Source organism: Pyrgilauda ruficollis, unplaced genomic scaffold, assembly GCF_017590135.1.
Source record: "Pyrgilauda ruficollis isolate IOZ18807 unplaced genomic scaffold, ASM1759013v1 scaffold22, whole genome shotgun sequence".
Taxonomy (NCBI): Eukaryota; Metazoa; Chordata; class Aves; order Passeriformes; family Passeridae; genus Pyrgilauda; species Pyrgilauda ruficollis.
In genome coordinates this window covers 4,165,904-4,188,227 of record NW_024521428.1, presented here as the reverse complement: position 1 = coordinate 4,188,227, position 22,324 = coordinate 4,165,904, and the positions used below count along the sequence as shown (strand labels likewise).

Here is a 22,324-nt window from a genome sequence, read left to right as displayed (position 1 = left end):
GAAGCAGAGAGCAGTGTCTACGAGTAACCTTTGCTGTGCCTTCCTCAGGTATAATGTGATATGTGAAAAACTATGAAGAAGCATGACATGCACAAATATATAAATGTTACAAAGAGTTATATAAATTGCCCTTTACAATTCAAAGGAAAAATTGAATGTGAATTGCATCTTTTTGTTAGATGTTATCCATGGAAAGTAAACTTGAGGTTTACTCATGCACACACAGATGATGAGGGGAGGCAGAAATAAATTTCAAAGTAAATATAATTTTATTTGCTTTATTAATCTACAATGTGGTACCAATGTGTCTGGACTCAGTGGTTCCCCAGCTGCAACCTCCTGCAGGATGTTATCAATCCTTTATTTCTGTGAAATGTGCTACCAACTACTCCGAAAAACACTAGATCTGTATGACATTTTAATTAAAAAAAAAAAATTGGTCTTATACCATGCTGTGTCCTGATGTAGTTAAACATATATCTTCCAATATACCTTTCAATCCGTATCTCACATGTTTTGCTGTTCATTAACCACCATGCATCTTTTTAGGTTTCCTGTGAATTTACAATATCACTAAAGCATGTGGAGATGCCCTTGCGTATTCTTCAATGCATGTTTTGCTCTCCCTGCCTTTCCCAGTGGGGCAGAAAGGAAATGCACACATGACAGTGGGGAGAGGGCACAGGGACAGGGAGGAATATTGCTAGTTGGTGCTGCTGCCTCCTCCCAGTGGCACAACAAGCTGTTGCTGTCTTTTTCCTGTCTCTGCCCCCAGGCCAATAGTCCCTTTCTGGCACCAGTCTTACTGCAGTGCCTCAAACATGCCCCTGCCTGCCTAAGCTCCTGCATGGTCTAGGATGTGCTGTGTCAAGCGGTGAGCCTCTTCAGAGCAGGAATGTGTGTTCAGCAGTGTGACCCAGCATGGAGACTGTTAAAGGTGTAGGAGTCAACATGTGCTGCTGCTGGGAGTTCAGTGCCCAGCTGTGAGGATATACATTCAGTGCTTCTTTAAAAGGGTATCACATCACCTGCCTGCAGCTGGGAAACAGCTGGGGGAAACTTGGAGAGTCTGCACAAGAGCTTTGCTAAGACGAGACACAGATTTCCAGGAGAGTATGATTTTCCACAGTCAGTGCAGCATGAAAGTCACTCTTGGGGATCTTTTTTTACCACCCCAACACGACCCTAAGTGCAGCTAGGCAAGCTCCAGCTTGGGGAGAAAGATCAAGCGCTGGGTCTTTGCCATTATCTTAGGCACTAGGGGAGAAAGCTGGATGACTTTGTTGATAACTACTAGCTTGAAGACCCCAGCAGGCCTTCAGACAGTTTTATTAATCATGAAAGTCATTAAAAATGGCCAATTCCTCAGGGGCAAAGTAAAAACAAAACCTTGGAAGAATGAATCAGAGCAGGCATCTCCCATTCCTAAGAGCACTCCGTTCAACATTCTCTGCAGGAAACTGAAACAGAATATTTAGGACTGATACTCCCAAACAATATAATCTAATGCTTTCTCAGGGAAGGGGCAAGCTTCCTTATGAATTTAGATTGCAACAAAGAAAAATACTGACAGACTTTGTGTACAGCTGGGAGGCAATGAACTCTCAGTCATGGACTCAGAGGTTTGCATGTCACATCCAGATTCAGCAAGACAGTTTTCCCTTTTGCCTTTGAACTTAGCCTTTCCTCTTTTACTTTTCTGCTTTCCCCTGGCCTCTCCCTGGATCCAGATCTGGGCTCTGCAGTACAGAAGAGACATGGAGACTAGCAAAGTGCCATGGAGATGATTAAGGGATTAGAACTTCTTTCACATGAGGAGACTGAGATGGATAAATATCTGACAGGAGGAAGTAAAGAAGACAGAGCTAGGGTCTTCTCGGTGGTGCCCAGTGACAGGACAAGAAGCAAAGAACAAAAATCAAAACACAGGGAATTCCTTTTAAATATAACTTTTTTTTTCTTCCTTTTTTTTTTTTTTTCTTTATTTTTTTTTTCTTTCTGTGAGGATGGTCAAACTCTTGAAAAGGTTACACAGAGAGGCTGTGGAGTCTCCATCCTGGGAGATATTAAAGACCCAACTTTGGCCCTGAGCAACTCTTTTAGCTGATGCTGCTCTGAGTGGGGGTGGGACTGGATGATCCCTGGAGGTGCCTTCCAGCCTCAGTGACTCTGTGACCCGGTTGGAACTAGCTCAAGTACCACAAACTATGGTGCTAACTAATGTGATAATGTGACAACTACGTGGTTCCTGAGCTCCATCTGGCCACGAGTGTCCCCGTTTTGTGCTGAAAGCTCACTCAGATGACAAGTAAGTCACTGCCCCAACCTGACTGAAATGTAGACTTGGCCTCAGGCACCAAACCTACAGCTGAAACACGTCAGCTGCCTATCCCATGTTCACAGCTTCACCCCCTACTCCATCCTTTTGCAGGCTACTCCATACTTGTCAGAGTAAAATGGACTCAGGGGGTGTTTATGAGGTTCATTTGCTGCATTTGGTGTATTTTACACTAAGTGAAACATGCAACAGCAGCAGCCACAAGCTGGAAAACTTCCTTCTTCAAACATTTCTGGATCTGTTTCTGAATGTGACCAGCAGTGTCTGAGGCAGCCCATCAGATTAAGCTTTATTTATTGAGCTGTACTTTACAGCACCTCTCTTCTATAAAAATGTGCTGTTAGGAGACTGCTTTGCATTTTTTGGGAGTATCTCTCCAGTGCAGTTGTCTAGCATCATTGCCCAGAGCAGCCGCTGGCAATGCCAATGCACTGACAGCTACAAAATCCCTTCTTTCTGAAATCAGGAGTAGAAAAGATCATCATGAAATAATGGACTAATGTGGCCATTCTATCTATGCTGCTCATAAATTACATTTTGAACCTGGCAATTGCAGGGTAATTAGGAGGAGAGTAGCTTTCCTGCAGGAACATATATTTCCTATTCTGTTTGCCTGACACACTCCAGTTTAATTTTTCCTTTGTTCACTCAGCTCAGAGAATGGCAATTACCAGAGGTGATAGCCCAGTGGCAATTTTTGAATCATGAAGAGACTTAGCACAGAAATGAGGGGAAAAAAAAGGACAGGTATCACTAGTAATTAAAATAATTTTGAATTAAAGGGACTATTTAAATAATTGCTTTTGTCCTATACTTGTTACCACATAACCTATCATTATGAATTACTAATACAGTGAAATAACACCACAGTGGAGAATGAGCTTAAAAAGACAGGTTTCCTTAATATGTTACTTCAGCAGTGAGAGGTAAGTAATATTTGGGTAGACATTTTGAAGTGGTAGGTGATGCCACAGCTCTGATCACTAACAGCCCTGCAATTTTTAAGCCCTCCTTTCCCTTGTGGCCATGACAGAGAGGCACAGGAAACAGGGCAGGAATTCCCATCTTGAGTAGCCAGAAGAAGGTTGCACATTATTAAAACAGATGATTTCCTTCATCTAAAAGCCTCTGAGGAGCATAAATTACAAACAACATCAAAGCAAGTGAAAATTTTTAGAGCAGACTGTCAAAGAGGCTGCTGGGGTTTCCTTGGTAGATTTCCATTTTTAAGGAGTCTCAGCAATTTGCTTTCTTTCTCAAAACAATTCCATATGTCTATGGATTATTTACGGTTGTTGTGATTTTTGTTGTCAAGGGTTTTAAAGAAACAATATTGCAATTATTTAACATGGGGAACTAAAGTTAGACAGACAGTGCCTGCAGTAAGAAATTACCAGGATGATCTCATGGACTAAAACTTTGCAGACTTCTCTGTACTCTCCAGGGTTAGACTAGATACAAAGAAAAGCAGTATAGACAACTGGAAAATAACTGTAAGTCTGATGCTGTATAAATACAGCAACTAATTATTCATGTTGCCATCACTGATTTTACAGGACGGCAGGATTTTACCAGTGTTGCACAGGAATAAGGTCTGCAAGATATGTTGGGCCAGACCTAAAGCAGAACTGAGAAAACTTTGTTTAATGACTATTGGAATTCATCTGATGAAAAGCGCAAAGGCCAGCTGTGGTCTTAGATTAAAAGTCATCAGGGCAAGCTGTGAACTGATTCATATTAGCTTCCTAATTTAGGGTAAAGAAGTGATTATTATTAGAAAGACATGGAGACACTATGTGCTGATGAGGTTATTAGCTTGTCCTGAGGAGGTGGCACCTGCTGAGTGTAGGTTTTAAGTGCTTTCCCTGCAGGAAAAGGTCATCATTACTTGCTGGAACACACACCATGCAGGAGGCTGCTGTGTCACACCTCAGCCTGTTGTTCCTGCCTGCGGGACCATGGGTATATTCAGCAGTGATCTACAGCCAGACATCAGGCTGTACTGACCACATCCAGGAAACCACGCTCCATCTGTGCAGTGAAGTAAGCAGGAAAAAGCATGGATATGTGAGAAGCATTGCCACCTCTTGGGACCGCCAAGCAGGAGATGTCAGTTTTAAAGTCTGTCATTATCTTGGCCAAAGCTTCTGCTGTGTTTCCTGGCAGCCAGCAACCATGTGAAATAAAGATCCTTAGGAAGAAAGGATGAGGCTGAGCACTTTCTTTTCCTTTAAGGGAAGGATCCCACTTTATTTCACATAGATGTATAGTTGTTTGGCCAAAAAAGGAAAAAAATTGAAAAGGCACATATTAATTGCTTGCCGGCCTAGCAGCAAATGCCACATTCTTAGATCCATCATTTTCTGCTGGTGAATTATTCCAGAAGTTATTCATAGTCCTTACCTAGTAATTATGCAAGAAATATTTTCATAAATGTTACATCAATAATTTAAAAGCTGCAAGAGCATGTGATTTTCAGAGTGACCTCTGACTTGAGTTTGATGGCCAGGAGAGAACAAGAGCAGAAGAATAATCACACATGATAACTGTATGACATGAGAAAGAAATTCTAAACTCTGCATTGCTGATGAGTTTGCTCTGATGGGTGGACTTCTCTGCACTGAACCATAACAGCACCAGTCCTCCATGCAACACTGGCAAGGACTGAAGAATACCATACTTTATTGCCTTACTCAGTGCTTGTGTTGATTTGAACATTTGTGAGGAGCTTGGTTGAAATGTGAACTGTTTTCTCTTCAGCTTTTCCTGATGCGAAACTAACTGAATGTAGTTCCAGCTCATGTCAAGCTTATAATGTAAAGCTGTTTACCTTCTTCATGGAATGAATCTGTTTGAAAACTCAGAGCTCTGATTCATTGGTTCAGATCTTGATTGTGACCTTGATTTGATGACTCTGCTGTCCACCGTTAATCAGTGTGTTGTGGTTCTGCTAATATGGTGATGTGTTTTACATTTGTTTGCTTATTTTTAGTATACAGGCCTGGCTTAGCTTATTCATTTCAGTTGTAACAGGAGTCATGTCAACTGAAGATGTATGTAATTTAAATAACATAATTGCCATGCATGTGGGCCTGCAACCAAATAAATAACCCCAACAAAACCATATCAACATTAAAACAAAGATATTAAAATATGTCTAAGTAAGAAATTAAACATAGAAAATCTCAGGGTTGCACTATTGCCTTTAACAAGCTATTTACCAGCTGCAAGACAAACCTAGTGCAATTACTTCCTAACTAAGCAAACCCTTGTCATGGCTTAGCTTTGGACACATATTGGTAATTTTAGAGTCATCATGGCCATGTGAATTGAGTGTCACTTCTGAAAAAAAAGAAGCGCAACTTTTGGGAGTAATTATTCTTTTCAGCACAAGTGCAGAAAGTGTATTTGAACACCCCAAATATTCTCAGAAGCTAAGCCTTGACTCAACCAAACTGCAGCCTATGACAACCTGTAAACAGTATCAGAAAATCTGTTCTTTCACGTATGGTATGGCCTTAATAACAAGTAGTGAAGAATCTCTTAACAGAGGCTCATCTTCTCTCCTTCCAGATTTTACCTTCCTTCCATGATGTCCCTTTTCGTACTGGCCAGACTACCCAAGTTGCACCCTTGCAGCTGTTCATTAACAAGAGGAGTGACTGGCAGGTCCATACAGTTACAGAGTTTGCAGTGACCAGCTCTGCCAGCTAACCTCCCAGTTCAGCATGGTATCCCTGAGCAGCTTGACTCCAAAGCAGACAAGGAGTGCATTGTGACACTGGAGTATGTCTTCTCCATTTGGCACAGTGGGAATTAATTTGTCATACGTTCCCTCATTTAATCAGAGAGTGTTTTCATAGTTTGCTGTAATATATTTAAAAGGCTGCAGTGGTAAATGACTGACATATGAACAGTTCAAACCAGATCCACAATTTACTGCTGGTCCACAGTGATACCAGATTTTGTTCAAAAAACAGCACTAATAATTTGGGTAGGGCAACTCTGTCATAATTCCCAATCTAGCCAATCTGTGAGACCTTACAAAGGCCGAGGACAGCAACATACAGTAGACAACAAAATAAATTTGTCATGTTCTCTTGTTAAATGGCTAATGCTGCATTTTGACCAAATGGAAGAAAATAATACAGTACGTTTCTTAGAAAATAATGCGGTGTTGGCTCAGATTAGTTAATGACATCCAATGCTGAGGCACTCATCTGCTTCAACAGTGCCCTTTGTCTGCACACATAAAGAATATGCATGGGGATAATTCAAGGCTCCAGGAGGGGCCAGATGTACTTGCAACACAAGGGAAAAACTCCTGGATAATCAGGTGTCAACCTGCTACTTTTCATCAACATTAAATCCTTTACAATAATTTAGGAAATGTATATATATACATTTATAAAATACTCATAAAACATCAGCAATCTGAAGTTAAAATTTTGTTGCACTTGACAAGCACATGATATGCTAATATCAAAAATGGTGTAAAAAGAGAAGTTGAAACAGCGGTACATCTGAACCAGCACATCTCTATCAATTAGACAGTGATAATCTCAAAGGAGTGTTTAGGTTTTGCTGTCTTCTCAGACTGTTCTCTGGGTTTGCACAAATGACATCACAATAGTTGCTTTCCTCTTCAGCTTTAAGAGAGAGGTGCTGTGCTGTGAGTCCCTCTAGCAGAAGGAGAAGTAGGAAAGCTGAGGGTGATCTGACAGCTGGAGAAGCTCAAAATTAGGATCTTCTCAGAGCTCCACTTTTCAACACCATTATTTCAAAAATGTAGGCTACAGCCTTCATGTCAGAATACCAGCACTCTTATTTTTCTATACACTGGCACTCTTCCCACAAGTCCTGTGGGAGATATTTGCACTAGGGGTTTTTGCACCAAAAAGTTTCAAACTGGAAAAATGAGTGTGCTTCTTATTACGTTCAGCAGACTGGGAATCTGCCAGAATCTGCCAGGCTTTTATAAAATTGCTCATTTTCTGAGTCTTAGCTCTTTTACAAGCCCACTCTAACGCCGCATGTCAGTATCAAGCCTGTTACGTTTTAGAAAAAGGGACGTCATGACCTTAAAAGAAGTGGCTTCAGGAAGTCAGTGTTTGAGGGCATTATTAGCAGGGAAGGTTACTGCGGGGAGTTGAATGCAAAGGCTCGAGGTGCAGACAGAGCCCCCCTGTCCAGCCGACGGCGTGGCTGCCCCACTGGGGGTGGCAGCGAGGGCAGCCCTGGCTGGGTGGGTGGCAGTGCCAGCCCCGCCGGGCCGTGCCCCACCCTGGCTTGGCCAAAGGAGCGTGCAAACAAGGCAAAACAGGGCTGCTCCTCTCTGCAGCTGTTTCTCCACTGTCCCCACCCAATGATGGGGGCCACGTCAAGCTTTCGGCAGTGGGTGATGCTTGGGTACCCTGCACTGGGCGTCACTGGTGACACTGCGGACCAGAGGGACTCGGCTCCTGAGACTGCGGCGGATGGAGGAGACTGCTGGGGGCTCCAGGGGAGCTTCCAGGCACCCCTGTGGGGTCACGGTGGTTTTGAGGAATGGGGAAAGGGCAGCCTGAGCAAGAAACACAGCAAGGGTCCATGATGGGCAGACAGAGAAGCTCTGGGACAAGATCGCCTTGGGAAACAGCCAAAATCATGGAGATCTGAGGCCATGGAGGGCAAGGTGCATGTGACAGAGGCTGCAAGTCTGGTTTTCCTCTTCTCCCTCTAAAGGCAATGTAGGGAGGAAGAAAAGGAAGATGGGAATGGCAAGCCAAGTCCCTTAGGGCTGCTGGGAAGCAGGGTCTAGCTGTCCACTAACCAGCACCTTCTCCACCAGCAGGCATCACCTTCCTGGGCATGAAACAACACAAACCTCCCTGGGTATGCGTGATACCAGGGCCACAGCAGTTCCTCAAAAAAGCATATTAAAGTGTCTGAAAGGATCATTGCAAAGCAATAAATGTACTTGGTGGACTTTATGACTTTTTGAGGAGGTATTTTTATCTGCTAAATCAGAATCAGTGGATTCTTTAACCCCTTTCCGCCTTTTGTTGTTGTGGTTGTTGTTGTTGTTGGGGCTTTTTTGTTTGTTTTTGTTGTTGTTGTTTTTAATTTTATTTGACAAACCATTCATTTAGAGCAGTTATGTTTGATTGTGCCAGTAAGTAATAGGTGAGAGCTACTTCTGAATTATTTGGCTTCTAAATTTTCACAGAGAAGGGCCTGTTCTCTTCTGTGTGAATATATAGGTGAGAGGCAGTGTCTCAGCCTGAAAAAGACTTCTGTGCCTGAGTCAAGAATGAAAAAACCTTTTAAAATCTTGATAACAATCTAACACAGAAGATACATTGCTATGCAATGTAAATTTTGTAGGATATAAAATATCTGCCTTTAAAATAAACAACTTTCTTTTTGGCTAAAATGGTAGAAGATTGCAGACCATATTAAAGATAGCACGTGTCATGTTTAAATCATACGTAGAAAAATACCTAATTTAATTTTAGCAATTTCTATTTTTTTCTGCCTTTCAAAATGATAAAATTTTCAGGTTATAAAAATGTAATCTCTGAACTTAGACTTTTTTACAGCAGTTTCAATCCAGGCCTAATTTTTCTTCTCAGATAAAAACATTAGAGCAAACAGTCATAATATGATCTGGCCCCTCTCTGACTGCAAAAAGGGCAGCCTACTATAAATGCAGTCCTTGAGAAAAGGAAGGTCTTCCATTTGGAGAAGGAATTTGAAATTTCATGCCATTCCAGTTTGGAACAAAGCCCTCCAATTTTGAATTTATCCATGAAACAGAACCTCAAAAGAAAGCAATAATAATGAAAAATAAAGCAGAAAGTGTTTGGTCTGGTAATTTCTAAAGAAAATGTCACCAGACAGACTCCCTTGAAATGTTGAGTGAGCAAATAAAAACCTACCTTGTAACTTTAGAAAATGAGCCATTTGAGATTTTTGGATCTCAGTTTACATCAAAAAAGCTTCAATGCTTCCAGAGCCTGAATACTTTCTCTGCTCATCAGGTTGCCAGTGAGGGTGTTGGGGGAGCCAGTGGTGCCCTACTGGACTGCTTCTGTACCTTCCCACCAGCATATGTAAAATAGCTGTGGTAAAAGCTGTTCCACCATAGAATTTTGTTTAATTTCACAAATGCTCCCATTTTGATTTGGGAGAAAAGCCAGGCTGTCCAAAGATCACACATTTCCTTTCATTGAAATACAAGAAACCTAGAACAGTATGAACCATTCCTCAGTGGTAGATCAAATCCAATACTTTTCCAAGAGAGAGGAAAGGATAAAAATGTCCCTGCAACTCACATCAAAACTGAGGCACTCATGAAAAAACAGAGAAGACATCTGGATGGGTTGCATAGGGCAGCAAAATAGATCACAACAATGTGACAATGCAGGAGCATTTTAGGCCTGATCAGCCGCAACTAATCCCCATGGAGAAATCACAGGGTACCTCATTCTTTGTACTAACCATCCTATTGCTTTTTTGCCTGCAAAGAAACTGGACAGAGTTCTGCATCTGTGTAGCATCCTCTTCACCCCCCAGAGAACAAAGGGCCAGCCAAAGCACAGGCTTGTGGCACGGTGTTGTTCCCACTGGGGCCTCCTGAAGACACTGTTCTGAGAAGTCCCTTGCCCATCCTGAGCACAAGCATGTCTTTTTCATGGGATTGGTCTCCTGCAGAAACTGACTGTTCTCTCCTAAGCAAGCCAGTCTGTCCTTTCCTTTCTGCCTCCCTTGTTGCCAGGGTCAGAACAAAAGCAAGAGCAAGGAGAAAATGCTCTTGAATATAAATTTAAAAACTACAGACAGAGGACGGAAGGCAGATAGCCTTACCAGTGACAAAGGCAAACCCAGAAATTTAACTAAGATTTCTAAACCATCTTTGCAGGAAGGCAGGAAAAACCGACTGGAGCAAGCATGTCATCATCTGTGGAGCTGGTGCCAGAAAGCCCTGTTGTGCCTGGCTGATTACCGAACCATTAAAGCTTGAAGGGGGGATCTCCTTCCATCTGCTGCATGGACTGCTGCCTCACTCAAAGGGAACTGAGATTTCTCCTTTGCATTGCTGCACCTGCTCTGGAGACTCCCCGAGCTACAGCTAGGATGCGATTCACAAGCACACAGGAGTCAAAAATCCAAAACTCGTGTCAGGTAACTGGACCAGGATGAGGTGTTGCTGCTTGCTATGAATTTTCACCTTTTCTTAAAATGAAGTGGTGATGAAAGCGGTGATTTGTGTGAACAGAGTGGCCGCTGGTTTCCTGCTTTTGGTGCTGTGTAAACCTGAGCTCTCTTTCATCAGATCGCCAGGAAATAGATACAAATGTATTTATAACATTTCGATTTTTGCAGCCTAGCACTAAAAATAGCACAACACATTACTCCTAGTATGGGGCTTTCTGTTCTCTTATCCCACTGCTGAAGTAAGAAAGGTACAATGTTATCACCTAACTGTCCTATTACCTGTTTGAAGAAAGCAAGTTTTAGCTACCAGAATTATTATCAGGGTTAAAATCCCTTTTGCTTTACAACATGTTCATTGCCTACAGGGACTTTTATTGCCCAGATGTTCAAATCTCACTGAAATATCATAAGTAGTATCAATAATAAGGAAAACAGAATTTATTAACAAACTTGCTGCCTGTAGTTGTACACTCAGGATATATCTAAGCAGTGTTCAGAGCACCAAATCCACGAAACATTAGGTCAATGCTCCTTTGATCTACATTTATGAAGATGGACAGACAGGTTAGACAGATTATGCCTCCAAGGGTCATAAAAATGTAGAAGTTTCCCAACTGCAAACTGATTTTTCAAAGAAAATTATGTGCACAATTTAACTGGATGGCCATATATGCCTTCCAGGTTTTATACTGTTAATGTTTGTTTCCTCTTGGATTGTTGCTGTTCTAATACTCACACTTTTTATTTTTTGCCTCAGACACACACATTAAAAAAACACTCTCACAATTCTTGTCCTATTTGATTTATTCCAAAGAAATTAAATTACATTTTTATAAGCCTGTGTTACCACAAATGATAGCTGAAGATTTGCTGAAAAAATTAATTCCTGATCTGTTGCCGTGAAGCGTTCTTGCTAGCACTGTACTGACTCCGTCTTTCAAAACCAGATGGAAGCAGTCCAACACTATGATTAACTTCTTAGTCCCCGCAATTTCCTATTGCTCTACTTGCCCTAGATTTCAGGATTGACCTCCTGCTTCACTGCAAAATGCACAGTTCCTCAGTTTGATAAATCACATGAATACTTTTTTGATCACAGTTATCTACTATTTACTACATACCCAGCGAGGTTAATCATATGCTGAGGCACTTCATATGCTGCACACATATACACTCTTCTTCCCAACAGCACTTTGCATATTCTTCATGCTGCCAGCCAGCAACGGGACCTGTTTTCTCCTTGCTAATATATGAAAGACCACAGACCTACACCTTGCCTTTTTACCTTCCACCTTCATGCTGTAATTATCCTCACACTGTTTCTTAAAAGACCAAGGAAGTCAAAGAAAATGTGTGAAAAATTACTAGTCAGACTTTCTTCTAGCAGATAGATATTTTTCAAATTGCAGATGTTTCTGGGAAGTAGAACTGACTGACTTCCCCCAGTTATCTTTGGGGAGCAAATGCATGAGGTTGCCCATAGGGAGGTGAGAAATGTTTGGCTTTCATGATAGCAAAACACTATCACTTCCTTGAAGAGAAAAATACATCTTAACTTTTCTTTTTCTGTCTTTAAACATCAAATGAATTCCAGTATTTAGTAGGGCTCAAAGCTGTTACAGTTCCCTGGGACAGCTCTGCTCCACCTTCTCACACAACAATACATCCACATCACATCTTTGGTGCTATGGTAGAACAATTCTAAATATACACCAGCAATAGTCAAGGTGTGAGAAAACATCCAGCAGCAAAAAGGTGACTGCTACAGGTCTTGCTCACAAATTAAATAGAGACAGTTTTACAGAGATAGCTATTCCTTTTCACTCCAAGCTGTCTACACAGGCTCTTTTAAAGCCCCTTTTCACTAATTCACAACATTCTCCAGTACTGGAAAAACTATCCTATATACAATATGTGCCATTACTTTTCCACCTTCACATTCTGTAACTAGCAAGACGGAGAAACTCCAGACCATTCCAAGGAGCAGCTGCCCTTTGCTACCCTATACTGGGCCAGGGGCCAGGGAGGGTGCAAGTGCGAGACACCAGCATTTCCAAACAGCCATAAGCCATACAGCCAGGCAAGACATAAATGATAAATCCATATATTCCCTCTCAGAGGTATTATTTTTTTCCTCCCAAAGATAATCCAGAAAGTTTAAGCAATGTGCTACTGCTGAGAGCTGCATGCCTGCCTCTGTGGCAGCGAGCACTGTGCGCGAACGCTTTTCTCTGGCCAGCCTTTTTGACTCCTGTGGAGCCTGTGATCTCAGTTCCGTCACTCTCTGCCGGGTCCCAGATCAGCTGTCCCAAGCCAAGGCTTCCCCTCAGCTGTCACTGATTGCACAGTGCTGCCACATGAAGCTTTTCTGGCCAGCCAGCTAGCTGAGTCACTCACTGATAAGCTGACCATGTAGCTTCTCCTGTGGAGAGCTCTCCTGTGTGAAAGGCGATGTTATTGAAAACATCATTCCAACACAAACATTAAGTATGTGAGTGACATGAAGCACATGAGTGTTTTTGCTAGCTGTCACTGGACCCTTTACTTACTTTAGGGTATCACAAGTTTAACTGCTTTGCATAATAACAGCTCAAGCAGATACCTGAGAACAAGAAAACTTTGTCTCTTTTCACAAAAAGTTCTAAGGCTGCTTGGACAGCTGCCTTGCCTGCCTTAAGTGATCTATTAAAAAATCTAAATGGCCTCCTATTGTTGCTTTAATATTTCACAGGCAGTGTCTCCCCAGGCCTCCTAGCACAAATAGTGTATCTCGATGTAGCTTTGTCTGAAGAAGAGGTGTGCTGCACATCCAGGGTCAACCTTTTTGATTTTTCTTGCACCTGAGTGCTAAATGCATGCATGCAGCCATGAGAGGCAGTGCAGCAGCACCTCTGCTTCCAAATGTCTCTCCCCACAGATGTGAGGCTCCACTGCTTCTCAGCTGCCCAAACTCTTCACTTCTCCCATGGGGAAAGAGGGAAATTCGTTTGCCCTTCAGGATCCTGTGTGCTACTGGCCAGTCCCATTAGGGTAAACCAGCTCATGTCTGGTACAGTTCAGATTTTAGTGTCCTAACTGTGATCACACATGGACAGACGAGGCATGGTTACATGGAAGTGCTTTGCACTATCCCTCCTGCCAGACTGAATGTCAAGACAGGCTGTGTAGCACACCAGCCATCATGAATGGGGCTTGTCCCCACTGCCATATGGATGCTAGTGCTGAGACTCCTGCTCTGTCAACAGCAAGAGGTGGCAGATCTAAAAGGTTTATCATAGCTTGTGCTTCACAGTTCAGGTCTGGACAACACGTTTGTATCGCCAAGTTGCTGAGAGCAAGCTATTGAGCTGGACTCTTTACAGGGCTTATCAGCTGGGAATGGCAGGCCTGCCAGCACAGCCACAGGGCTGCTGAGATGACTGGGTTCAGCTCTGCCTGTACCTTACACACCTGCTCTGAGGTTTGTATGGGCAGAGCTTTTTTTTTTTTTTTTTTTTTTTTTTGGGTTTTGCTTGCCTCCTCCAATACAAGCACACAGAAAGGAGAGCAGATCGTGGCTGTGAAGTTACCACATCTCCCAAGTAGCACCCAAGCGCTCAGCAAAGGACCTGTCTTTCCTGTCTTTCTCTTGTTACAACCCAGAGAGGAAATTCAGTAGTGAACACCACTTTCCTCTAAGTGTTCAAAACTCTTCAGCAGACCCACTTGGCCTACACTCCAGCACAGAGATTTAAAAACAGCCAGGGGAATAAAAGTTCCCTAGGACCACTGTAATCTTTACTTCATGGAAAATCTTATCTTGCACATGAATATGAGCTGTGAGTAAATTTAAGGTGTGGATTAAGTACTGTACAGTTTCCCTCATGGTGGGCTTTTCAGCCTAAAAAGAACAAAAGAATAATAATGAGTGTTGTGTTTGGGTAGGATTGCAAACAGCTGTAATTTACAGCTGGACGTTCTCCATTGCAAATGTATCCAGCAAGCAAGTGCTTCTGGGTTAGTGGAACAGACTGCAAAAAAAACTAGCTTTTGACTTCAGCCTTAAGGTCAGAGTTCTGGAACCATGGGAGTCAATAATAAAATCTATTTAGCTCAGTGGGATTAAGCAAGTTTAAGACCTGGCTTAACCACACTGCTTACTGTTAAATAACAACAGAACACATTGGATATTTTAGTTACAGGCATTTTTCTTCACTCGAAAGCTATTCAGGCAGTGGATATAGGAGACAATTGAAAATATGCCAGCTCTATACCATTAAGGTATATGAGTTAAGTTCTTGCTCTTCTCTGTCCCAGAAAGTGAGTAATCTGTATAGTTTGACCACTTTACTGAAGAGCACAATAAAATTAAAACCAAGCTGTGCTGAATAAACACCGAGGGCTTTTCATGAGAGAATGAAAAGCTAATGGGGCCAGTGCATCTTTGCTGACAAAATAGTCAGTGCATGTGCAGAGCAACCTGTCTTCTGGAAGCAGAAAAGCTGTTTCAGTCAAGCTTCTGGGTCACTAATCTTTGTGTTTGCACATAAATCTGCTGGGGGTTACTGTGTCATTCTGAAAACAAGACTAAATGTGATACACTACAGAAATCAATGGCTAGGTTTAAAAACTCTCTCCTTTATGTTTGTTTAGTTTTTTTTTTTCCCTCATCTTTTAGTTTAGCTGTTACCTCTTTAACAGAACCTGAAAGCAGGAACTGCAAGTGGAACTTCTGGAGAATATTTTTCTAAAAAAGGGCAAAATTCCTGAAAGCTTTATAGCAAGCTGCCATCTCCCTTGTTGCTGGGAAGTGCTGGTGTGTGGCTGGGAGCTCTGAGTTGCTACTGGGACACAACTAATGAGCAGCAGTATCACAGCCATCCTTGCTCTAGCCAAGAAGAGACAGAAACTGCTGTCACAGTGGGGGATTTTGGCCCCCTGCCCTCCCATTTGTTCACTGCAGTGAGGTCATGGGTGGCAGGGAGGCAAACCCCCAGGGTGCACCCCCAGCCTTCCCAGCACCCCCTCCAGAATCAGGGGAAGGAGGGTACTCTGGCAGCCAAATTTTTGCAGAGCCGGTTGGAAAAGTGTAGTCCCTGAGCATGCTTTTAGGGCCAGACAGGGAAATATTTGATCATAAATCCTAAATCTGAGCCATGATGGTTATTAATACTGAGGCCCTTCTGCTCTGTGGATAAAGGCAGCCTGCACCCAGCTACCTCACCATCTTCGATGAGGTAGGGAACATCTATCCATCACCACCACTTTTCTTTCTGGGGAGAGAGAAATCAAACTGCAGGATTTGGGGTTTGTTTATTACCTCCCGGGCCACTCCTGCAGGAATGTTCCACATGCAGCCCAGGGGGAGAATGCTGTGAAAAAAATCCCCATGTTCCCTTTGGTCACGGTATTGTCCCCACCAAGTGCAAAATCTGCTTTGCCTGGGTGGTGAGCTTGCACACCTCCAGGGAGAGGGGCATAATGCTGACTCCAACTCCACTTTCTTTTTGCATTCATTCCAGTTACAGCAAATACTTCTGAGCCCTACAACTGTGCCAGCAATTTCACCCACATCTCATACATTTTACTCTGCATTTTTTTTTTTCCATAAAGCAGGGCAAAAAATTCTAAACAAAACAGTGTTTGTAAACTTGGGGAGGGAAGGTCAATAATTTTGGCGGTCTTACCCTCCGAGCAGAGAGAAATGTTATTCATCCATGCACAACATATAATTCAGCCTAAGTGACAGGCTCTGCTCTGGAGAAATCCTGGCCTGAGCTGGCTTCCAGAGTCAATTACCACTTATTCCCAGGGAGGCGGGGGGCTGGGGGCCAGACGGAGCAGAGGGGGCTGCCAACAAGACATGGGGAAATTTACTCTGTGTCAGCCTGCATGACACAGTACCTCATTTGTGGAAAAATGTAAATCTGCTAGTTCTTTTTCACAGGCACTAAAATGTACAGTGTCTCCTCCCCCTTCCCTACCCCCTTTCCCAAAACTGGAAAAGAAATCAGGACCATCTTAGAAAGCTACCTTATATTTCAATCAATCCTCTTTCATAAAAGTCATTTAAGGTAAATACCTGTGCAGACCTACAGCCCAACTATAACATTTACTATGGCCCAAATCCTGAATTCCTCACTCAGGCAAGTTTCCCATTGAAGTTAATGGATTTTTTTGCTTGAAAAATAGCTGAGTAAAACCCGAACACTAAGGATTTGGTCCCCTGCTTATCTGCCTGGAGCACTGCTGCAGTTCCAGAAGAAGTGAAAAAATTAATTAAATTCCTCCAAAATACCAATTTCTTAAAACTTAAGGGGTAAAAAAGGGCATTGTTTTTGTGCATAAAACATACAGAGAATCTCATCAAAGGAAGAGTAATTCCCAGGGAAAGGATTTGGAAAAAGTCAAAAGAGAACATCTCGGAATAAATGAAGTACTTATTGCTGAGAAATGAGCTCAGATATATCTCAGCAAACTCTAAAGCTCAGAATTTACTGCATCATTCATGCCTTCTCCAGTAAGTTTCTTATCTCTCGTTTGGTATCACAACAAGGGATTCTGCATACACTGTATGAAATACAACAAGACTGTGATTTTTGCAGTAATAAACTCTACACATGCATGACAAATCCAAGCATGCAAAATGTTTAACATCCCAGTTCACAGATACTTTGGGGACAAAATCCGATTATGAGTTATATGCCACAATAAATAGGGCTCAACGTTTCATAAAGCAATTTATAGTTCATAAAAATGACAAAATGTACCTGTCAGATAGAACGCGGAGAGCAGATCTCTGTGCTGCCTGCTGGAAGAAAGGGCAGAGATGTTTATTTTATATTCTGACTTGAAAATTACGAGCACAATCAACACTTTAAAAAATGCGTTACACACATTTTTGTCACATGTCCAAAGTGTTAAAGTATGAGCAAAGTAGCAGAGAGTCTATAGTCAAATGGACATTCCAGCCTAGTAAATGTAAGAACACTTTGTTTAAAATGCCAAAACCCAGAAGATTGTCAAAGCACCGCACGGTATTTGAGGTCTGAACTACTCTATTTAGACAATATTTTTCTGTAGGTCCCTGAAAACTCGCCAGGACTCGGTTTTCTGCCTTGCCCTCTCCCCACTTCCACACTCCCACTCCTTCTCCTTTACCATTAGTCTCCTCCCATTCTTCCACAGAAACAAACATCACATATTTGGTTCCTCTGCGATGAATTATAAATTTTGCGAAGCTTGCCAGAGCTGCTGCACACTTCTCGTGAACACTGCCATGTTAATCTGCTGGCAGCATTTGCCTACACAGTACAGGATTGACCTTTTCCTGGTTTGCTCTTCAGTTTTTGCCCAGTACAGCTCTTTGGATGGGGAAACATGGTTCTTGTTCTTGTGTTAAGCACCAGGTCTGGGAATAGAAATTTTAGCCTCTCAAGTTTAATAGGACTACAAAGCCTATCCCTGAGCTAGTTTGCCACTTTACTAATATTATTTTTCCCCCTCCTTCAATCACTTCAAGTGGTGATTCATGGCTTTGGCACAGTAACCAGCTGCTAAGCAAAGATGAAATCCATGATGTTTTGAAAACCTGCCTTAAAGACTCCATTGCACTTGGACATGCTCAGAGTGTCTTATCCCCAGCTGCACCTGTCCACGCTGTGCCTCACATGGCACAGAAGGGACACAGAGATAAGCAGTACAGACAGTCAAGGGGCAGTGAAAGAAAAGTTTATTTTCTCATTGCAGTTACCAGTAAATACATCTTGAAACTGTTCTTTCTGTCTTATCAGCCTCCTGGGGGCTGCATCCCTATTTCCAAAAAAGTTAGATGACTTACAGGTATCCTGCTCAGTACCAGAGAGTATGGATGTAACCATTCTGGCTTGGCAAAAATGATGCTGACAAATTGCAAATAAAAACTTGAGAAAACCTGACTTGTGGCTGCAGTTACATTGTATTTCACAGAAAGGTGTGAAAAGATCCTTGAATGGATCCTTGAAGATCTGACAGGAGTGGGAAGAGTTTCCACTTCATTCTGGAAGCAGGATTTCTTCTCTTGGGACTTTCTGGAATAACTTGTGTCTGCTGAGTTTCTGGGGAGATGTAGTTTGATGTGTGTCACCCACCAGATTGTCAGAAGACAGTGCCATGGCTCACAGGAGGGTTTTTCCTTAGTGTTGACTTTCTGCAATGGGCAGAAAATGTGTGGGAAGGGCTTGGAAGCTCTCAGCAGCTCAGTGGGAGTTTTCTCATGGCATGAACATAGTGTTTTTAGTGTTAGGAAAATAATATGGCAAGTCTGGTTATTTTTCACTGTTTCCAGGAGGTCATACTATTTCCATGTTCTTGTATACAAAACTATCCATGCCACTGGCTACAGGCTTTAAAGAGTGCAGCCACATTCCAGTCCCATGGGCTGGCATCATTATTCCTCTCTCCTCTGCAAGGGGTTTGGTAGGACAATGTCACACATTCTTGCAAGTTCAAGTTCAGAGGCTACCCAAACCTTAGGTTTAACAATGACTTATGGCTTAAACTCTTTTTAAACACCCAGGGCCCACACCAGTTCCTCTGCTCCCATGCCTGATCGCTCCCACTAGCAGCAGGCTATGACCATTTTGAATTTCAAGCTGCCCAGCTTCGACGCTGAGGCCTGCACAATGTTGTATCTTTGTCTGCAAAACTCAGGAGCTTCTCTCACTGTCTGAGCCATTTTCCATGGCCAAGTTGTGTAGACAGCATTCAGGTCACCTCTTCTTTTCCTCCCCATATCAGCCAGGTCCAGTCTTTCCATCGCACACAGCCACTACATGGCAGTGCTGTTCGAGACACATCTTGTGTTTCCCACTCTTGGCTCAGGCCACCACACAGGTTAGAAAACTGATCCAGTCAAAAAATAACAATTTTCCTTTATTTATTGGGTTTTTTTCCTCCTGATTCCCCCATGTTATTTCTAACCTAGATCCCTTTTCTGAGCTGCTTCCCCAGGGAGAGGGTGTCACATCACAGGGTGCAGTGTGAGAATCTGAACAGCACCGGGGGAGGAGTGGAGACCTTTGCTGCCGACATAAGATCACGTCCACCAGCAAGGTCACTTCCACCTGACATTGCTTCCACTCCCTTCTGGAGCTGAGGAGCACTCCTCGAGAAAGGTACATGGTGGCTGTGGTAGCCAGAAGACATTGAAGAAGACAGGTTGCTCTTCAGCCACAGGCCTCATGGATATTGAAGAGACCGCAAGAAAGCAAACATGAACTTTGAGGATGCTAAAAGCCCCTAATATGGGAAGTGGGGTTCATATCACTGTTGTATTTCCTTAAAATCCCTAATTTTGAGAGGAAGAAGTGCTGGATAATTTCTCATCCAGCCTTGAGGAAAGCTGCCCTCAGGAGGGAGGAGGAGAGGTCCCTTGTCTTGACCCATCTGGTGTGCTAACTGAGCCACGAGACACCGTGTGGAACTGCAGCCCCAAGTGCCAGGCTTCAGCTTCCATCTTGATGCATTCAGTTGCTGAAAGCTTTGAAAAGGTGATCACTTCTGGACAAGAAAGTGGTTTAGATGACAGGCAGGGACACAGAAAGAAATGTACAAGTGTGTTTCAGTGAGATCATTCTACTTTTTCAATTACCCTCTCATTTTAACTCCTTTAATAAACATCCTTCTTCACTGAGATGTAATGCAGATCGCATGGGGCACCTCAGCCTTCGTCTGGTGGTCACACGTTCTCTAAATGAGACTATTGATTTCTTTCTTACACAGGCTGGAAATACAACTGTGTTGGACTGCATATTTGTGTGACCCCCTGAGTTGGTAATGGCCCCATTTCTAAATGATGGGGGAATAAGATCCAGTCACAAGTTTATTCTTCCTCCCTGGAGAAACAGATCTATTGCCTGCAATGAAAGGCAGTTAGCAACTATCCAGCAATTTTAATTCTAGCCTATATTGCTCCCCTCTCCTGGAGAAAGTGAGCTGTTGTAATTAAAGGTAGTTAGCAGTTCCCTAGCAGGTATAAATACTTGCATCCACTAATTACAGTCTGCTCTCCTGTTCCCCTCCTTGCCACAGGACTGAGCTGCTCAATTTAGGGGGAAGTATCTGCCCTCACTTCTTACTAACAGTTTGTGATCCCATTCAAACTCATTCAGAAATCTCCATGGAGAGTTATGACCCATAGTTTGAGGAACTCACAGCTATAGAAACAGTTTTTTGTGATTTATTATGTTTCTAATATGCTGGTATTATCTATTTAACAATGTAAGCAAAGGGGTGGTACTTAGGATCATATAATTCCTGCATGACTATTTTTTTAATAGCTACATTTTGATTGTGCTATTTAATTTGCATTTTATTTTACATCGTTAGCAACTTTACTGAGGCCAACTCATCATCCATCAAGAAATCTGCAAATATGTTCTACAGTCTTTATTATTCCTGGAAGTAAGTTACCACGCTGGTTATAGAAATTTGGGATAAGAAATAATTTTGATATTGCTGACAGAACTTAAATATCTCCAAGACTTAGCACTAAAAAGTGCTTTATGGGAAGCTTAATATTCTCTTGATAAGTGGTAGAATGTGTTCACTAGCAAGGAACATAATCTTGAATTTTCAGTTCTTGGAATCAGTGGTTACTAAATGGAGGAAGATTCTTCTCAATATGAACACAAATATTGGAGGCCAACTCACCACACAGTAACTTAAATGTGAGTAGGAAGCAGGGAAGGGAAAAAACCAATCACTCAGGTGTCTTAGGTACTTGAGATAGAGAAACCAGCCACAGTAAATGAGTATGAATTATGCTGTTTCACTACACCAAGAATTGCAAATTACAGGACAGTGGCTGGTTAGACTTCTTTGATCCCCAGCTGAGTTGGTTCAGATACATTTAGGGCAGTTTCATTGATCTGTCTATAGTCTATTAATCATTCATGGAAGATTCTAGCTGCACCCCAAGACTACTGGGACAAAACAAGTTTTCAGCCAGCAGTAATCATGGTCGGGTTCTTAACCTCCTCTGAAATCCAGAGATTTCATCTCCTTTCTCCATCCTTTATTGCAATGAGCCAGAGCTTGGGAACATATTCAGGTTTCAGTGTGTGTTAAATGAGCTACCAAAATTAGCTTGAAGTGTGACAAGTTGCAATCTGTTGTTGAAGGGAAATCAGAGAGGAAATTAAATACTTTTATTGTAATTGGGACTGAGCAGTGAGCTAGCTCATTGTAATTGGGACTGAGCAGTGAGCAGAACGGGTTGAATACAGCTATTGAGATGGAGATACAGGAGTGTTAAGAGTGTTCCCCAGAAATCCCTCTTTTTTTAATTTCTTGCAAAAGGATTGCTTCATAAACTGCTGGGCTCACAGGCATTTTTGGATAAGAAACAAATGAAAACTACTGAAGTATGTTCTGCTGGGCTTGGGAGACTGTCTTGGAGGCACTGCAGGCTGACTGGAGATGCATTTTCCTATACCTCACCCACAGCAACCTTTGGCAAATAAAAGCCAATAAATTGGCTGTTGGCAGATTCAGGCATTTTGCTTTCCATCTTGCCTGTCCTGTGGATTAACTGTTGTTTTTGTGAGAGAGCTCAGTTACAGTGATTGTATGGAGTTACACGAGCTACACCAGAGACTTCCCTGAGATGGCACAGGTGTACACGTGGTGAGAATTTGAACCATTTCCTTGGTGACAGTGAAGCAATACATGCTGCCTGTGCAGGAGTAAATTGCACAGCTTCCAGACCATCTTGTTTGTCTTCCTTGGGTGGTAGGTGCTGCCCTGGAACTGTGCAGTGAACCATTT

General features: G+C 42.5%; 1 protein-coding gene across 1 annotated transcript in view; it reads right to left on the bottom strand.

Annotated features, from left to right (window-relative positions):
• Positions 1-22,324, bottom strand: part of AFF3 (AF4/FMR2 family member 3) — a 273,293-nt gene that overhangs the window by 52,435 nt on the left and 198,534 nt on the right. The window contains exons 10-11 of the mRNA XM_041468410.1: positions 17,287-17,327; positions 13,988-13,990 (exon numbers count right to left, since the gene is read on the bottom strand). Of these exons, the coding sequence (XP_041324344.1) occupies positions 13,988-13,990; positions 17,287-17,327 (44 nt within the window). The remainder of the gene's footprint in view (positions 1-13,987; positions 13,991-17,286; positions 17,328-22,324) is intronic.